The 16,901-nt window shown below is 54.1% G+C and overlaps 2 protein-coding genes across 2 annotated transcripts in view; both read left to right on the forward strand.

The window, feature by feature from the left end:
* ANKRD39 (ankyrin repeat domain 39) overlaps nt 1-4,271 on the forward strand; it is a 4,562-nt gene extending 291 nt beyond the window's left edge. The window contains exons 2-4 of the mRNA XM_007470179.1: nt 1,048-1,151; nt 1,489-1,692; nt 4,128-4,271. Of these exons, the coding sequence (XP_007470241.1) occupies nt 1,048-1,151; nt 1,489-1,692; nt 4,128-4,271 (452 nt within the window). The remainder of the gene's footprint in view (nt 1-1,047; nt 1,152-1,488; nt 1,693-4,127) is intronic.
* A 3,139-nt stretch (nt 4,272-7,410) lies between these two features.
* Nucleotides 7,411-12,130, forward strand: ANKRD23 (ankyrin repeat domain 23). The gene is given in 11 exon segments (XM_007470226.1): nt 7,411-7,603; nt 8,901-9,120; nt 9,209-9,323; nt 10,441-10,566; nt 10,815-10,985; nt 11,030-11,057; nt 11,060-11,121; nt 11,264-11,294; nt 11,297-11,350; nt 11,426-11,519; nt 11,995-12,130. Coding segments are annotated over 11 exon segments (1,230 nt in total).
* Nucleotides 12,131-16,901: the final 4,771 nt, after the last annotated feature.

Consider the following 16,901-nt stretch of genomic DNA (forward strand, 5'->3'; position numbering starts at 1 on the left):
GGGCGTGCGGCCCTACCGGCCCGGCGCCTTCCGGCGTCCCCAGGCCCTCAGGGCAAAGGAGGTGTCCGAGAACCGGGGCGCCGAGGGGGAGGCAGCCCGGAGACCTAGTCGGAGCTTTGGCGGGCCGTGGGCTCACCGCTCCCGCATAGTGAGAGCCCGCCAGGGACCCCGCGGGAGCTCGGCATTAGAAACACCGGCTCGCGTGCAGGTCGGGAAACAGGCTTTGGTTTCAGGAAATTTCCTCAGTGGTGCGGCTGGGCCCGGCTCCTCACCTGGTGCGACCCCGGGAACCCAGCCCTGCTCCCGGGTCTGCTCCTGGGCAGCAGAGCCTGCAGCCAGGGTATTGCACCCACCCCGAGGGGATGGAACTTCAGACCAGGGGGGCTGCGTGTGGGCACTGCAGGCGTGACATACGGCAGAGATGGCCTCGAGGCAGGCGATGTCATCCCTACCTGTGGGCTCAGCGGGGTAACTCTTTTGCCCCAGACTATCCTTGTTGCTGCACTCTCCACCCGCGGCTTTGTACACAGAGCCTGGCTCTGTCTGGTTTCTCACCGTGCGCACGGCCGACTTTGCTCCAGACGCTGCTCGCTCAGGCGTTCCAGCCAAAGCCCCTGAGTTGTACTCAGGGACGGTTCTGAGGACTCGGGATTCCACAGATGGGGTGACTGTTCACCACTTTGGCTGTGGTTTTCACTTTGCGCTGGCACCTGGCAATGTCCTTTTCTTCCTTTTGACTGTGACTATATATTCAAACATCTTAAACAGTACTTTATCCAACCCTGGTGTTTTTGCAGCGGGAGGAAGGGTGACTGTGTCTGCCCAATCTCCTGTCCTGGTTAGACAAGCCCCTTGTCTGTCTTGCTCACAGCGATGTCGCCAGCACCCAGCACAGTCCTTGACACAGAGGAGGTGCTCGTGTTTATATTTGTTGAACCCGTGAATTTCCATTTTATAGAGGAGAAAACAAGAGGTCAGGAGGTAAAGGGAGCGCTGGAAGCCCCCAGTCATTCAGCGTTATTCAGTGCTCGGGTTGTCCTTCCGCAGGAATCTGGTCTGCAGCCCTGAACGGGGACCTGGGCCGAGTGAAGTATTTAATCCAGAAGGTAGCGGACCCCAGCCAGCCTGACTCCGCCGGCTACACGGCTCTGGTGAGCTGGGGATGAGCCTCACCGCGTTCCTGCTCTCTGGGGGTGGGGAGGGGATGATGTTTGCATTTTCTCTTCTCCCACCCTTCCTCCCCTCCCAGCAGGGTTTCTGTTTAAGCATCCTGTGAACCTGGGGCTTTTTAATTAGCATAAGTGCTTTGTATTCGTTATTTAACTTCATTCTCATAAGGATTCTGCGAGGTAGGAATGGTCATTATCCCCACTTTACAGTGGCGGCGACTGAAGCTAGGAATGAAGGCTCACCCTTGTCACCCAGGTGCCGGAGGGGGCACCCCCCACCGGGGTTCTGCCCCCTGACCCCCGACTCTGTTCCCCCCAGCACTATGCCAGCCGCAACGGGCACTATGCCGTGTGCCAGTTCCTGCTGGAGAGCGGGGCCAAGTGTGATGCCCAGACCCACGGGGGAGCCACCGCTCTGCACCGGGCCAGCTACTGTGGGCACACGGACATCGCCCGGCTCCTGCTGTCGCACGGCTCCAATCCCAGGCTGGTGGACGACGACGGCATGACCAGTCTGCACAAGGTGGGTCCCCTCTTGGAAGTTTCACAGGTTGCAAGAACTTGTCTTCTCTCATTAGAAAAGTTATAACATGGGACTTCCCTGGCCATCCAGTGGTTAGGACTCTGCGCTTTCACTGCCATGGGCCCAGGTTCAATCGCTGGTCGGGGAACTAAGATCCCGCAAGGCGTGGCCAAAAATAAAAAAGTAAAAGTTATAATGTGTTCACTGTAGAAAACATGGGGAAAACAGAAAAGCATAAAGTAGAAAATTGAAATCATTTGTAATCTCAGTGCTCGCCTGAGTGCTCACTCAGTGCTCACTTTCGGATTAACGTATAATTTTCCAGCATGTCTCCTGCGCACATAAATTAGAACTAAACGTATGGCGTCATTTTCTTTTTCTTCCCCTTAATGATGTGTCCTCAGTGCTTTTCCACATAGTTTTCTGAAACTTGCACCCACTCTTGCTTATCCCTCTAGTCTGCTTTCCACACTGTGATCGGAGTGATCATTTAATTAAATGTTTTCTGACTAGAAACACCTACCCGCTGTGAACGGTTTGAGTACAGAATGTCTACCGTGGACACAAGTTTCCCTCCCCACCCCCGACCCCTGGTCCCTTAGTCTTCCCTTCCCTCCCTTAAGGCATCTGTTTTTACCGATTTCTTGTGCATCTTTGAGACACAGTTGACGCATACTTACGGCCTATGTGTGCAAACCTGTTCCTCTCTTAGCCCCACTGATTTTCTCCCAGAGTGATGGTTTAAAAGCAGTTCTGACCACGCAGTGCCTTCGAATCCCTCGGAGGCTTGCTTTTACCAAGTCCTTAAGCTGCTTTACAGGCCCTCTGGGGTCAGCCCCTGCCTACCTGCCAGCTTGTCCTTGCCCCGCTAGCATCTTCAGTTTCTTGAACCTGCTTCTCTATCACTTGCAGGCCATAGACAACACCTCTCCCCATCCGGAGGCCTCACATCACCCTTTTCCCTCTGACTCGTGTCTGTCCTTCCCTCTGGGTTGCAGCTTCTGCGTCACGCCCTCAGAGAGCCTTCCCGTTTCCTCAGAGGAGGACAGCTCACGCGCCTGGCTGCCGGAAGCTCTCTGTGCTTGACTTCTGACTCCTCCCCCTTGAAATTCCCTGTGAGCTCCGTCTCACCGGAGGCGCTGGGATTCGTCCTGTTTCCTGCTGTGGCCTCAGCACTTGCTCAGGTGCTGAGTGAGCAGCTGGGGGTTGTTTTGTTTTGAGACCCTTGCTGGTTGGAGAGGCAGGTCGCTCGTTTCTCAGTGGTCTCAACTGGTGTTGGCTTGAGTGTTTCACTGCCACAGCTCACATGATGGGTGTTGATAGGCAGGACACTGCCGTGAATGGACCTAGCTGGTGTCACCCGCGCTTGTGGCATTCTCGTGAAATTGAGGGAATGCATGTGTGTGAGGAATATGAATTGCCCCTTCCTTCCAGCTTGCTTGCCTCCCTCCCTTGCTTCCTTCTGCAAACATTGGCACCTTCTTTTGCCAACAATTATTTGGAATTCATCTTACAACTGCTCACAACACACGGTTGCCTGAATTGAAGAGGTAAAATTGAGAGTCCCAGGTCTGCACTCATCAGGATAATATTTGTGCTGAATAAAGGTTTAGATTCAAATTTGAGATGGTGTTTGGTACTAACATTAACTTTGCTACCTTTCAGGAGCCCCCCGTAGCCCTTTAATTTGTCTCTTGGGAGGAGTAGGGAATATAGTGATACAGCATAGCTACTGATAGTTCGGACTTTGAGGTCAGACAGACCTGGCTTAGAATTCCCCATGCTGCCACATTAGCTCTGTGACCTTGGGCGAGTTACTCAACTTTTATAAGCCTCAGTTTTTTCATCTATAAAGTGGAAATAATGATACTTCCTACCTCTGATGGTTATTGTAAAAGTTAAGTAAGGTAATCTATGTAAATCACTTAACATTGTTCTTTTTGGGAGGATATAGGTTAGAAACTGACATCCAGATTGGGATCGTTGATCTCCGAGGGGACGAGGAGAAAGCTGGGTACTGGGCCTGTTTCTCTCCGCTCATCTGAAAGTTCCCAGAGGGCAGGGGCCATGTCTGATGTGTCTTGTGCCCACGGCACCCAGCACCCTATAGACAATCTGAATGTTTGTAAAGATGCTTAGAGATCCAAGGTTCTGTCCTTGTTCTTAATGTGCAGGCCTGGGCAAAGAAGCATGGCCACTGAGCAAAGGACACAAGGAAGAAAAGCTCAAGCTGACTGCCCAAGTGGCACCAGGGTGCCCCACCACCCTGCAGCACGTCATTGCAGTTTGGCTGGGGTTAGGGGAAACCGGCTCAGACGGCCAGTGCCTCCATTTCCACGAGACCTTTTCTCAGACTAAAAGAGCCCCAGAAGTGGAGCAAGAAAGAACAGGGCCCAGTGGGGTACAGCTTTTGATCCGGGCCTCTCTCCCCACAGGCCGCCGAGAAGGGTCACGTGGACATTTGCTCCCTCCTCTTGCAACACAGCCCAGCCCTGAAGGCCGTCCGGGACCGGAAGGCACGACTCGCCTGTGACCTGCTGCCCTGCAACAGCGACCTGCGGGACCTGCTCGCCAGCTGAGTCTCTCCGCTCCTGTCACGGGCTGCGTGTGGGGTACACAGACTAGCCCTCCAAGCCCCCGCCTCGGTCAGCGCCCGAGCCGCAGGGTGGGATCCTGAGGCTGGAGGACCCCGGAAGAGCCCCATTCTGGCCACTGGGGAGGCGAGGGCGGCGATTTGGTGGGGCTGCAAGTACTCCAGCCTGGACAGATGACCGTATTCTAAATTAGTTCATGTGGAAACATCTCTCCGTTTGGAAAAAACAAAGTTATATCCTTACCTCATCCCACGCACAAAAATAAATTTCGAGAAAAGACCCAAATCTGAAGATACAGAAGTATGTAAGCATGAGAAGAAACTGTGGCACGTGTGACAAATGAACAGCTGCTTTCTAGCCGAGTGACCTTGGTACAAGTCACTTTACCCATCTGTCCTGCGTCCTCATCTTTTTTTTCGCCTCGTGGCACGCAGGATCTTAGTTCCCCTGACCAGGGATCAAACCCGTGCCCCCTGCAGTGGAAGCGCAGTCTTAACCACTGAACCGCCAGGGAAGTCCCCTGCGTCCTCATCTCTAAGGTGGGAGTGACTACAGTGGGGCTGCCTCGGAGCCCACATGGGGGTGAGACGAGTGAATACCTGGGGAGTGCTGGGGAGGGTGCCCGGCACCGTGCGGGCAGTGTATGGGAGCTCCCACCTCCCCAGAACCTGACCAACACTTGGCGTTTATAGTAATTTCATTCATTTTAACCATCTGATAGACTACAAAGTGCTGCTGTTTTGTTGCATCGCTAATTGCTAGTGAGGTTGAACGCCCGTCTTCTGTGACCTTCCTGTCCGTACCCTTCGTCTATCTAAAATTTTTCTCTTTTTTGATTCTTAGGAGTTATTTATGTATTCTGGATATTGATCCTTTGTTATGTATATATGTACATAATTATATCTTTTTTCTTTTGTCTTTGATGCTGTTCCTTGTCTTAACTGTGTTTATCTGTTCATGGAAATTGGTTACCACCTGTGTGGACGGCAGTTTGGCAATATCTATTAAAATTTAAGTGAACAGGGCTAATACGTTGATTTCTCTGTAGGTCCCTAGAGAAATATTCATCTGTGTGCACAAAGATGTTTGCTTTGGGGGGTTTTTTTTGGGCCTCACTGAGTGGTTTGCGGGATCTTAGTTCCCCGACCAAGGGTCGAACCCATGCCCCCTGCAGTGGAAGCGCTGAGTCCTAACCACTGGACCGCCAGGGAAGTCCCCAAAGATGTTTATTTACAGAGGCATTTTCAAAAATGTGGATTGGAGCATGAGGTGTAATGTAAAAAAAAAAAAAAAAAATTGCAGAGATAATATAAGTGTTCGCAGCAGGGGGACAGTGAGGTTCTGGCACTTTGAGTGCAGTGTATGCTAATGTGGTAAGAGTGCTGAGCCGTGATTACGTGAAGTATGTAGAAACATGTAGGTGCGTACACACACCACACAGGAGGAGCATGAGGAAGCTGTGTGTTAAACTGTACCCGCGGCTTCCCCGGGCTCCATGGCAAGAGTACTTAACCAAGGGTGTCCTGAGCTTGATTTGCTATGTTTGGAGTTTTTACCAGAAGTAAGTTTTTTCTTTGACAAGTTATACCAGTATTAAGTTAATACCAGTTAGGTCTTCTGCTGAGAATCTCTGACGCAGCCTGTGGGTGCCCTTGCCCTCAGCCGCTGGGGGGGGAGTGTGTGGCGGCAGCGGAGGCCAGAGCTGAAGTCCTGCTTGTTCTCGTCGGCTTCCCCTCACTCTTCCTCCAGGTAACTGTTTCCCTTCTCAGGGCCCCCGGCAAGAATCACCTTTGACAGAAACACCCTGGAGCGTAAGGATGGAGTTACTCTCAAAAGCTCTGCGTGCCCCGGTCCGGGAGGGTCCCGCATGCCGCGGAGCGGCTGGGCCCGCGCGTCCGGAGCCTGTGCTCCGCGGCCACAGCAGTGAGAGGCCCGCGTACCGCAAAAAAAAAAAAAAAAAGCTCTGGGCTCCCTGGGTCTCAGAGCTTGGAAGCAGTCACCAGGAAGCCAGCTGTGGTGGGGCCTTGGGCTGCCCTGGATCCTCAGTTGTCCCTCCCGCTGGCTCGTCCTGGTCATCTGTGCTGACGTTGCTCCGAGTCTTACTCACTAGGAAGTCTGACAGCTAGTGACTAAGACTCCAGAATCGGAGTGACACGAGCAGTCAGATTTCCCTTCAAAGGTCACGGCAGAATTCAAGGCGCAGCTGGGTGGAAGACGTGCTTGGTGTCTTAGGGAGAATTAGGAAGTTTGGCTTTGGTAGCTGCAGACTGATTGCTTTGCAACTGGCTTAATGGTTAACGTTTGTACTCGGACCTGCAGCGGATCTGAACCTCACCTTCCTGGTGAAGGGCATCTCTGTGCCCAGGTCCCTGGTGGGGGACCTGCGTGTTGGCCGTGGGAGGCTCCTCGAGAGGCATGAGGGGCTGATGACGGGCTGGGCTTGGCTTCTGATGGTGGCCTAGCTTAATCGTTGACCTTGACCGTCACAGTGGTGAGGGAGCAGGGTGGGGTATCTGGGGAAGGAAACCACCACCAAGAGCAGCCCAGGCGGCCTGGAAACTGGCTGGGAGTTGGGAAATCCCTTGATCTCCTCCCGTAGCAGCCAGGAAGCTTCTTGAGGCAGAGGTCGGCCTCTCGTGCCTGTCCTCTAGAGGTCCTCCTTAGGAGTCTGGCTTCCTTTTGCCAGGGCAGTTGGGCTGGGTCTCCCAGGGTCTCAGGCAGCCAGACCTACGGCAATGTGGAGGCTCACTTCTTTTTCTCGAGGGCATCCGCACTTGGGAGAATGGGAGCTATCTCCCCCTGAACCTGGGCTGGTGGCCCAGCACCCAGGATGTGTGTTTATTGGTTGAATCACTTCTGAGTAGGTGCGAGGGGGATGGCACAGGTGCAGGATGGGGGGTGTCTGAGGATGCAACTGACTCAGCTCAAAACAGCTCTTTCTCCCGCGCCCGCAGTGGGCTGTGTGCCCACACTGGTACTTTGGTGGGTGTTATGGAGCCACAGAGTTGCCTGGCCGGGGCCCGAGCCTCTGCCCTACCCCCCTGGCCCCCGACAGTTCTCCTATAAAAGGGCTGAGCTGTTCGGCTCCTCTCACTGGGGGCGTGACGAGCAGGGGGGGTGGGGCATGGACTTCGTCAGCATCCAGCAGTTGGTGAGGATGTGCAGCGGAGGCCGGGCAGTGGTCTGGGCACCCCCAGACCGTCTCAGCAGAACGCGGAGGCCGGGCAGTGGTCTGGGCACCCCAAGACCGTCTCAGCAGAACGCGGAGGCCGGGCAGTGGTCTGGGCACCCCCAGACCGTCTCAGTAGAACGCAGAGGCCGGGCAGCTCCTTTCTGGTGCCTGAGGAGGTTTTAGGAGTAGAAACCTGTACTTCTTTTCCGGCCTGTCTGCCTAGTTCTCGTGTGAGGTGAGGGGCCAAGGAGCAAGAGAGAGACACGGTGAGAAAGGCGTCTGGCGATGGTAGACGAGAAAATCCTTGAGTGTAGTGGGTTTTGCCCTGGACTGTGATGGCCAAAGAGGAACGAGAAGTGGCAGATTACCCCGGAAGACACAAGTGTGGTTGGGTGTTGGCTGAGCTCAGTTGTGTTGATGGTCTTTGCTGGGGAAATGGTCTGGAGGGTCTGGCTGCCTTGGCTGGGGACAAGGAGAAGGGCGCTCGAGTTCCGTGGGCAGCGAGAGAAGCAGGCACACCAGTGACACTTTGGGACGTGTGTTGTGAGGCATGGGGCATGGAGGGTAGCGAGGCCCGGGCGTCACTTTGCCCCACAAGCCCCGCGGCGGGCCAGGGCCCTGCTGGCCGCAGCCCAGGACAGCCGCTGCTAGGAGGCGGGTTGCAGGGCCCAGGAAGTGTTAGGCTGCCTAAGTTTGCTTTAGAAGGGAATGGAATGTAGTTCTACGTGGCTGGAAGCCCTAGGCTCTGCCGTCGTATCATTCCAGCTTTTTCTCTCCCCTCAACGTGCTTATTCCTCAGGGCTCCCCAGCCGCTGAATCACGGGGCTGGGGGCCAGGGGAGGAAGAAAAGAATGGACCATTGTTTGGTGGGTTCTGCCCTAAGCACAGCACCAGTAAGTCATTTCATCTTTATAGCAAGAGATAAGTGCTAGTTTTACCCCATTTTATTATGAAGACACATAGCTTCACGAAGAGCCAAAATTTGAACGTAGGAATTCAGAATTCTATCCGGGAGGCACCTCCTCCGTCCCCCCGGGCTTGGGGTCAGGTGGCAGTGTGGTGTGATCGGGTAGGAATGCAAGGACAACAACCCAGGAGGGAGGCCCTGAGCTCACCTGGACACAGCCGTTAGCATAAATAGATGCGGCATCAGCAGGGTTCCTGCTGGCAGGGCAGAGGGAGCATGCCTGCTGACAGGACAGAGTGAGCAGCAGTCAGCCCCCGGGGCTCGGGCACTGCTGCAGGTGGTGAGAGCCAGCGACAAGCACGGGGGTCAGGGAGCCGGCGGGGGTCGCTCTGCCATGGAGCTTTGAGAGGGGTCCACATCCAGGTCGCTAATCTCTGTACGTCACGTCAGCTCCTGGCAGGACTCCCCTGTCTGGCACAGTTGTGTTTTCTAAGGGCTCCTTCTAATTTTTCTGATTCTTTGTCTGTTCCTATAGGTGAGTGGAGAGAGTCGAAAGGAAAGATTTGGGATGTGGACACGGAGTGCCTGATCCTGGAGGCCGAGGCCCGGGAGAGGCAGGAACTGGACGAGGAGAGGAGGAGTGTGAGTGGGGGCGGGCAGGAGGCGCGGGCAGGTGGAGTGGGGGCGCCGCGAGCCCGGGGCTCGGGGGCTGACAGCCTGGGCGCGGCGCTTCTCCTGCGGCTGGGAAGACGAGGGTTAGAACCACCAAGAGCTGCCCCAGGGTTGCCGTGGCCAGCAGCCAATGGCTGGCGTGGTCCTGTTTCTGCCCGCTTTCTGCGCCAGCAGTCCCAGAGCTAACTTGGAGAGCCTGGCTGACCTGGAAACATTGGTTCGAAGACAGAGAGAAAAGCGACTGAAACGCAGAGTCCCCGCCAGGGCACCCGAGCCTGAGGTCAAGGTGAGCGGGAGTGCCACACCAGGGCTGGAGTGCCTGAGCAGGAACCCCACCCCCCCACCCCGCCGTCCCTGTGGGAGGCCTGGGGAGGAGTGACACTGCCGCCGCGCCAGCTGCACGGCCCGCACCAGGGAGCCCTCCGCCCCCAGCGCTGTTTTCCACGGCTGCTGCCGGAACCAAGTACCCCAAACTGGGGGCTTAAACAACAGCTATTTATGGTCACCTCAGAGGCTGGAAGTCCAAGATCAAAGAGTCAGCAGGCAGGGTTGGTTCCTTCTGAGGCTCTGGGGGCGGATCCGTCCACACCTCTCCCCAGCTTCTGGGGTTGGTGGTGTTCCTAGGCTTGTGGCCTCATCGCCCCGATCTCACGTGGCCTTCTCCCTGCCTGCGTGCCTGTGTCCAAAGGTCTGTCCCTTCTCAATAAGGACACCACTCGTATTGTACCGGGGCCCACCTTACTCCAGTATGACGGCATTTTAACTGATTACAGCTACAATGACCCCATTTCCAAATGAGGTCACGTTCTGAGGTACTGGGGTGAGGACTTCAACAATATGAACCTGGGCTTGGGGGGCGGAACACAAGTCAACCCGTAACCCCGCCCCGTACTTATTCAGTCAGAATCTTCTGGGGGCAAGTTTTTTTGTTGTTGTTTTATAATTAATGTATTTTTGGCTGCGTTAGGTCTTCATTGCTGCGTGCGGGCTTTTAGTTGCGGCGAGGGGGGCTACTCTTCATTGCCGTGCGCGGGCTTCTCATTGCGGTGGCTCCTCTTGTTGCGGAGTGCAGGCTCTAGGTGCACAGGCTTCAGTAAGTTGTGGCTCGCGGGCTCTAGAGCGCAGGCTCAGTAGTTGTGGCGCACGGGCTTAGTTGCTCGGCGGCATGTGGGATCTTACCGGACCAGGGCTCGAACCCATGTCCCCTGCATTGGCAGGCAGGTTCTTAAGCACTGCGCCATCAGGGAAGTCCTGGGGGCAAGTGTTTAAATCTATTGTTTGTATAAGCTAACAGTGCGCTGGTCCTCCACCAGCTCTTTGCAACCACTTGGCTAGACTGGTGAGGCTGTGTCCCAGAGGCTTAGTGTGGGGAGTGAGTTGATCTCGTCCTTGAACTTATCCAGCCGCAGCCCCTGGCCCAGCTGGAGCCCGTGGACCTGGAGGCGTTCCTGCAGGCAGCTGCTGAGAACCAGGAGGCCCTGACTGACGAGTACCTGACAGACGGAAGGGACCCCAGTGCCCACGACAAGGTAGCGAGGGTGGGTGCAGGCGTGCGGCCTTCAGCGTGGTCCAGTCAGAGCCTAGGAAACTGCAGGGCTTTTCTGCTTTATGGGGCATGGGTCCCACGATGCCTCCTGAGTCTGGAGGGAGAGGCCCTTCACACGACGGGGGAGTAAGCAGCTCTGTTCAGGGCACCAGCTCTGGGAACGGGGTCACGGGTGGGACCTCCGGGGGTGGCCGTGCTCCCTACACCTAACTCCCGTCCGCAGCACCCCAGCTCCATTGCATGGCCTGGCACTGGGCCTATCCGATGGGTCACAGCCAGCTTGTGAACAAGCTGCTGGAGGCGGCTGCCACTGTGGACGCTCGGGACTTGGTGAGAACCAGGGAAGGGCCATCCCCACGGCAGACGCCCCCCCCCCGATGCTCTTCCTGGGGTTGGGACACGGCCTTGCCAGCTTGGAATGACACTGAGCCTCACCGCTCCCTTAGATCTGGGGCACGCCCCTGCACATGGCCGTGCACACTGCGACTGCCTGCAGCATGTCGTCGCCTGCGGGGCCCGCGCTGACGCACAGGACAAGGTAGGCGTCTGGTTGTCCCGGGCTGGGGAGGCTCCACCTCTGGGGGCCATGACTAAGGCAGCCTGAGCTCAGCGACAGTAGCTGCTGACCTGACCCTGCCCAGGAAGCGGAGGTGAGGAGGACGCCGCCCCCACCTCGATAGGAAGGAGACATGGCTCTACACGAGGCGGTGCAGCCTACAGAGCCCTGAAGGTGCTGCTGCTCTCCGGGGCCGGGCTGGGCCTGAGAATGCGGTGAGTGCAAGCGAGCACGCGGGGCGGGCAGCTCCGGGGAGGGGAGCGGGGACTCACCCGGCGTCCTCGTGCCCGGGCTTCGGTGACCCCAGTGTAGCTGGCCCAGGACTGGCAGTGGGGCATCTGGGAAGCACTGCAGGCCCACGTGGGGCACCCCCGTACCCGGTGCCGACGACAGCCGATCCTCGGGGCCACTCGCAGCCACCATTCCATCCTGTCATCTCCGCCCCCGTGCCACTCACGTGTCTCACCCGCTTGCTCCTCCCTCGGTCACGACTCCCCGCTCAGGGCTGATTCCGCGCCTCCAGGAAGCCCTGTCAGACCAGCCTCCCTGGCTTCCCATCCCAGGCTGAGCTGGTCCCCGCCGGGGCGCGAGCTGGGGGCTGACGCAGAGGACCTGGGGGTGGCAGGCAGGTGCAGGAAACAAAGTGGGTCCAGATGAGGGGCAGCAGAGGAGTGGGGGGGCCCAGGACAGAGCAGCACGGGAACAGCCTCGAGCTCCTTGGGGCCGGTGCCAGGGCTCCTCGGTGCCCACTGGTCCCCAGTCCAGGAGGCGGCTAGGCTCTGCCCTCCACCAGGGCCCTCCTGCCACCAGGTGCTGACTCGGTGCATGGCCAGCAGCAGATGCCCTTGGGTGCAGGTTTCTCCAGGGGCCTCCGTGCCTGGCCATCTGGAGGGGGCTGCTGGACGGCTTTGAGCACCCCTGCACAGGCGGCCAGCCCCAGCCTGCTTGCCTCGGAAGCCCCAAGGCCAACGAGCTGGAGCTAATGTTTTAGGGAAACCTTGTGTCCTCTGTCAAAGGTTTCCGACAGGCCTGCCCGCTGCCCTCTGGTTGGCCATCTGGTGGCTCCCCTTGTAGGGGGACGCGCCTGGGTGCTGGGGATTGCTTGCGGCCCACTCAACTTTTGGGGTGGTGGCCCGTAACCCTACTCTGCCTCCAGCACTGACGTCAGTCACCCCCGCCCTGGTACTAGAGTGCGTGCTCTCACCTGGCCCCTGCAGCCGCGGCCATTCTGCTTCACCCTAACCCTTGGAGGCAGGACGTGGAGGGCTCTGAGCTCACCTGCTCCTTTCCCTCCTCCAGCGACTGGGGGTGGCCCGAGGCCCCACCTCCACAGGCTCCCCTAAAGCTTCCCCCCACCTCACTGTCCTTTCCCGGTCATGCTGCATTGGTGCAGACCTGTGTGCTGTACTGCTGGCGGGCAGGGTCCTTACATGCCAGAAGGTGAATCTGAGAACAGCTCTGCCCTAAACTGAGAACCACAGGCAGAGGGTTGGGCTCCAAGATGAAGGTGAGCCTCCCTCACATAAGGAACCTGGGTTGATATCCATTTTGCAGCAGTCATTTTTAGTCTACCTGGTGGCCTTCTCAGGCCAAGGGCAAGGCAATTTCTATTCTGTGAAAAAGCCGACAAGAGCTCCCAACAGGGGCCACACGCCTTCCCCTCACATGGGCACCTCCTGCCCTGTCCTGACAGAGCCCCGTGCACCCAGACGCTGGGGCCATGGGAGAAACAGGCGTTCAAGTCCATGGACAAGACACTTCCCATCTAGGAAATGGGGACACTTAAGTGACAGATAAAAATACCTTTTTATACGTATCAGTATTTTTTGTTCATTAAAACCGGTTGATTATCCATCACGGCCTGGTTTTTTTTTTCTGGGCTGAGAGGGGCCAGTTCCTCAGAAACTCAAGCCTGATAACCATGCCGGCCTGACAGCAAGACAGGTCCCCAGAGGCAGAGCAGGTAGGAAGACCGCCTATTAGAATCAAGAGGGAAGATTTGAAAAATCCTGATGTCCAGATGGATTAAATCAGAATCCCTAGGTTTGGACCCGGATATCAGCATTAGCATCATACAGATGACATGCTTGTCTATGTAGGAGATCCTAAGGAATCTACAAAACCAAAAAAACAGGGACCTTCCCGGCGGCCTAGTAGTTAAGACTCCGCACTTCCACTGCGGGGGTGGGGGGGTGGAGCACAGGGTTGATCCCTGGCCGGGGAACTAAGATCCCACATGCCACGCACCGCAGACAAAAACAAAAAACAAAAAAACCCCACCTAGAATAAGGGAGTTCCGGCAAGATCTCGGGATACAAGATAAACATACAAAAACCTTTTTTCTACATACTAACAATGACTCTGAATCTGAATACTAAAATTAAACACACAGTACCATTTGTAATTGCTAAAAAGAAAACCCACTTAGGTGTAAATCTAATAAAACATCTAAGGACCTGTATGCTGAAAACTACAAAACGCTGATGAACGACACCAAAGATTTAAATAAATGGACACATACACATGGACTGAAAGATGCAGCTGAGTAAAGATGTCAGTTCCACCCAAATTGATACACAGGTTTAACACAGTTCCTACCAAAATCCCAACTAGATTTTTCTTTGTATATGTAGACAAGATTATTCTAAAATGTAAAACTAAAACAACTCTGGAAAAGAACAAAGTGGGAGAAATCAGTCCACTTGATTTCAGGACCTATTAAATTGCTATAATAATCAAAAGACAGTGTGATACCAGTGAAGAGACAGACGCATCGTCAAAGGAACAGAACAGACAACCCAGAAATAGACACAGCAAATATGCCAAAAGATGCAAAAGTTATTCAACAGATGAAAGATATGCTTTACAACAAATGGTGCTGAAAGAACGACATCTATAGGCAAAAAAGAATTTTTTTAAGAAACAAAATGGATCACGAACTTATAAATTAAAACTGTAAAATTTTAGAAAAAAGACAATCTTCATAACCAAGGACTGAAGAATTCTTAGACATGACACCAAAAGCATAATCCATAAAAGAAAATCAGTGAGTTGTAATTCACCAAGATTTTAAACTTTCGCTCTGCAAAAGAATCCTGTTAAGAGGATGAAAAAATAAGCTACAGATTAGGAAAAAATATCTGCAAACCAAAAACCCAATTAAAGCCTAGTGTTTAGAATATATAAAGAATTCTCCAAACTCAGCAGTAAAAACAACAATCTAATTAGAAAATGGGCAAAAGACATGAACAGACATTTCAAAAGGTGAAACAAGCACATGAAAAAATATACATTAGCCATTATGGAAATGCAAATAAAACCCACAATGAGATAGCACTACACACCTACCAGAGTGGCTGAAATAGAAAATAGTGACAATACCAAATCCTGGAGCGGATGTGGAAAAATACTCACACGTTGCTGGTGGGAATGTAAAGTTGTACAGGCACTCTGAAAAAGTTTGGCAGTTTCTTTTAAAACTTAAATATGCAGTAACCATACGACCTGGCAATTGCACTCCTAGACATTTAGCTAAGAGAAAAGAAAACCAATGTTTACACAAGAACCTGTAATGAATGTTCATAACAGCTTTATTTGGAATAGCCAAAAACTGGAAACCACCCAGATGTCCTTAGACAGGACAGTGAGTATATGATGGAACACCACACAGCAATCAAAAAGGAATGAGCCACTGACACGTGCAACAGCCTGGAGGAGATTCCAGAACATTATGCTGAGTGAAAAAAGCCAGTGCCAATGGTTACATACTGTAAGATCCCATTTATACAACATTCTTGAAATGACAAAATTATAGAGATGATGGACAGATTAGTGGTTGCCAGGAATTAGGGACAGTGGCCAGAGGGGGTGGGAGTGGGGCTCTAATAAAGGGTCTGTTGGAGGGAGATCCTAGGGAGGAACAGTTCTGTATCTAGATTGCAGTGGTGGTTACACAAATCTACATGTGATAAGATGCTATAGAACTATACGCCCACATTGCACCAGTGTCAGATTCCTGGTCTTGATACTGCATTGTAACTATGTAAGATGTAATCATTGAGGAAAACTGGGTGAAGGGTACATGGGACCTCTATCTTTGCAACTTCCTATGAATCTGTTAATTATTTCAAAGTAACAAAGTTACTTAGGGAAAAAAAAAAAGCAATAGCTCTAAATGCAACTTGGTATCCTGGATTGGATCCTGCAACAGAAAAGGGACATGATGGAAAATCTGATAAAAATCCAAGTAAAGTCTGTAATCTAGTTAATAGTTTTGTACCCATGTTAATTTTTTAGTTTCGATAAATGCACCAAGGTTATGTGATATAACATTCAGGGAAGCAGGTGTGAAGGGTATATGTGATCTGTGAACCTAAAATAGTTTTAAAGAATAAAATCCTGATGCCTGGACTGATTAAATCAGAATCCCTGGGGGCTGGGCCCCAGGTATCAGTATTTTTAATTTGCCAGGTGATTTCCAATGTGCAGCCAAAGTTAAGAACCACTGTTCTGGAAAGAGAGAATTTTAAAGTCCACTTCCCACCTGGGTTTGCTCCTGGAGAGAATTCCTTGAGAAAAGTCTCTCAGTGAGCATGCCACTGTTTTTTGGCCTTCATTCCCACTGATCCTGGATAAGGACGCAAATACCTTTGGGAAAGGTTCCAGAAATCCTGCCCCCTCCCCATCCTCGGTCCCTGTGATGCCCTGGTTTCTGCGCAGCGGAAGCACTGTGGAAGGTGAGTTTAGGTGAACCAGAAGGCGAGACAAATGCCTTCTCCTTCCTGCTTCTCTAAAACCCCAGAGCTAGAAAAGGAAAAAAGCAAAGAGCTTGAAATGTTTCAGAGATCTAAGAAAAACTCCGATGTCATGTTCTTTTTTTCCAAAGGATGGAGAGGGTTCTACCTGGTTCACAACCAGCCCTGGCCGCCCTGGCCGCCCTCCGCGCACCTGACAGCCACGTGGTGCCCCCAGGGGGGCCACGGGCTGCCCTCCCCGGAACCCCACGACAAAGGCTTAGGTGCAGCAGAGCGGTCCCTTCCTCCCATGTGACCTCTTCTTAAAACACAGGAAACGACAATACTGTTAGTGGCGACTGAGCCAGGCAGGCTGAGGAGTGGCAGGAGGAAGAGGTTCCTCAGCCCCGCGGGGCCAGCGTGAGAAGGCCACCTGCACAGGAAGGAGCGGGGCTGGTGTGACAGGCTTGCTTCCAGGTTTGGCACATGGGACAGGCTGGGCGCATGCTCTGAAGCATGGCATCGTAAGGGAAGCCAAAAAGGTCACAGTGGCCAAGGCCATGGATGTGAACCCCCAGCCCACACTGGTGCTCCTGGTTTGCTCAACAAGTGCTGCCAGCAGCAGAAGGCTGGCAGATTAAAAGCAAAGAGAGTACAGGTCACGGCCACAGAAAGGCAGTAATCGTGCACTCACATCGTGGCTTGGCCAGAAGAGGTATAAATACACTGCACTGTCACAGGGAGGCTGGCCCAGGGACTGGAGGTGGCACTGTTCCTTTCATTCCGTTCGGAAGCAGGCCTGGAGGGCTGGTCCCGGCGGACCCCCATCTCCTAAAGGGGGGCAGGACCGGCTGAGGCTCCTGGCACCGGCCTCTGGTTCTGAGGGCAGCCAGGACCCGCGTCCCCGAGGGCCATCTAAAACGTGGCCTGCAGGGGATGCGGACAGGCTGGCAGGAAGCCGCTCCTTGGCTCGCTCCAGTTCCCCACGTGGTTGTCCGTTCCCCAGAGCTGGGGCTGCCTGCCAAGCGG

This window comes from Lipotes vexillifer, unplaced genomic scaffold (genome assembly GCF_000442215.2).
Source record: "Lipotes vexillifer unplaced genomic scaffold, Lipotes_vexillifer_v1.1 scaffold1139, whole genome shotgun sequence".
NCBI classification, from domain to species: Eukaryota; Metazoa; Chordata; class Mammalia; order Artiodactyla; family Lipotidae; genus Lipotes; species Lipotes vexillifer.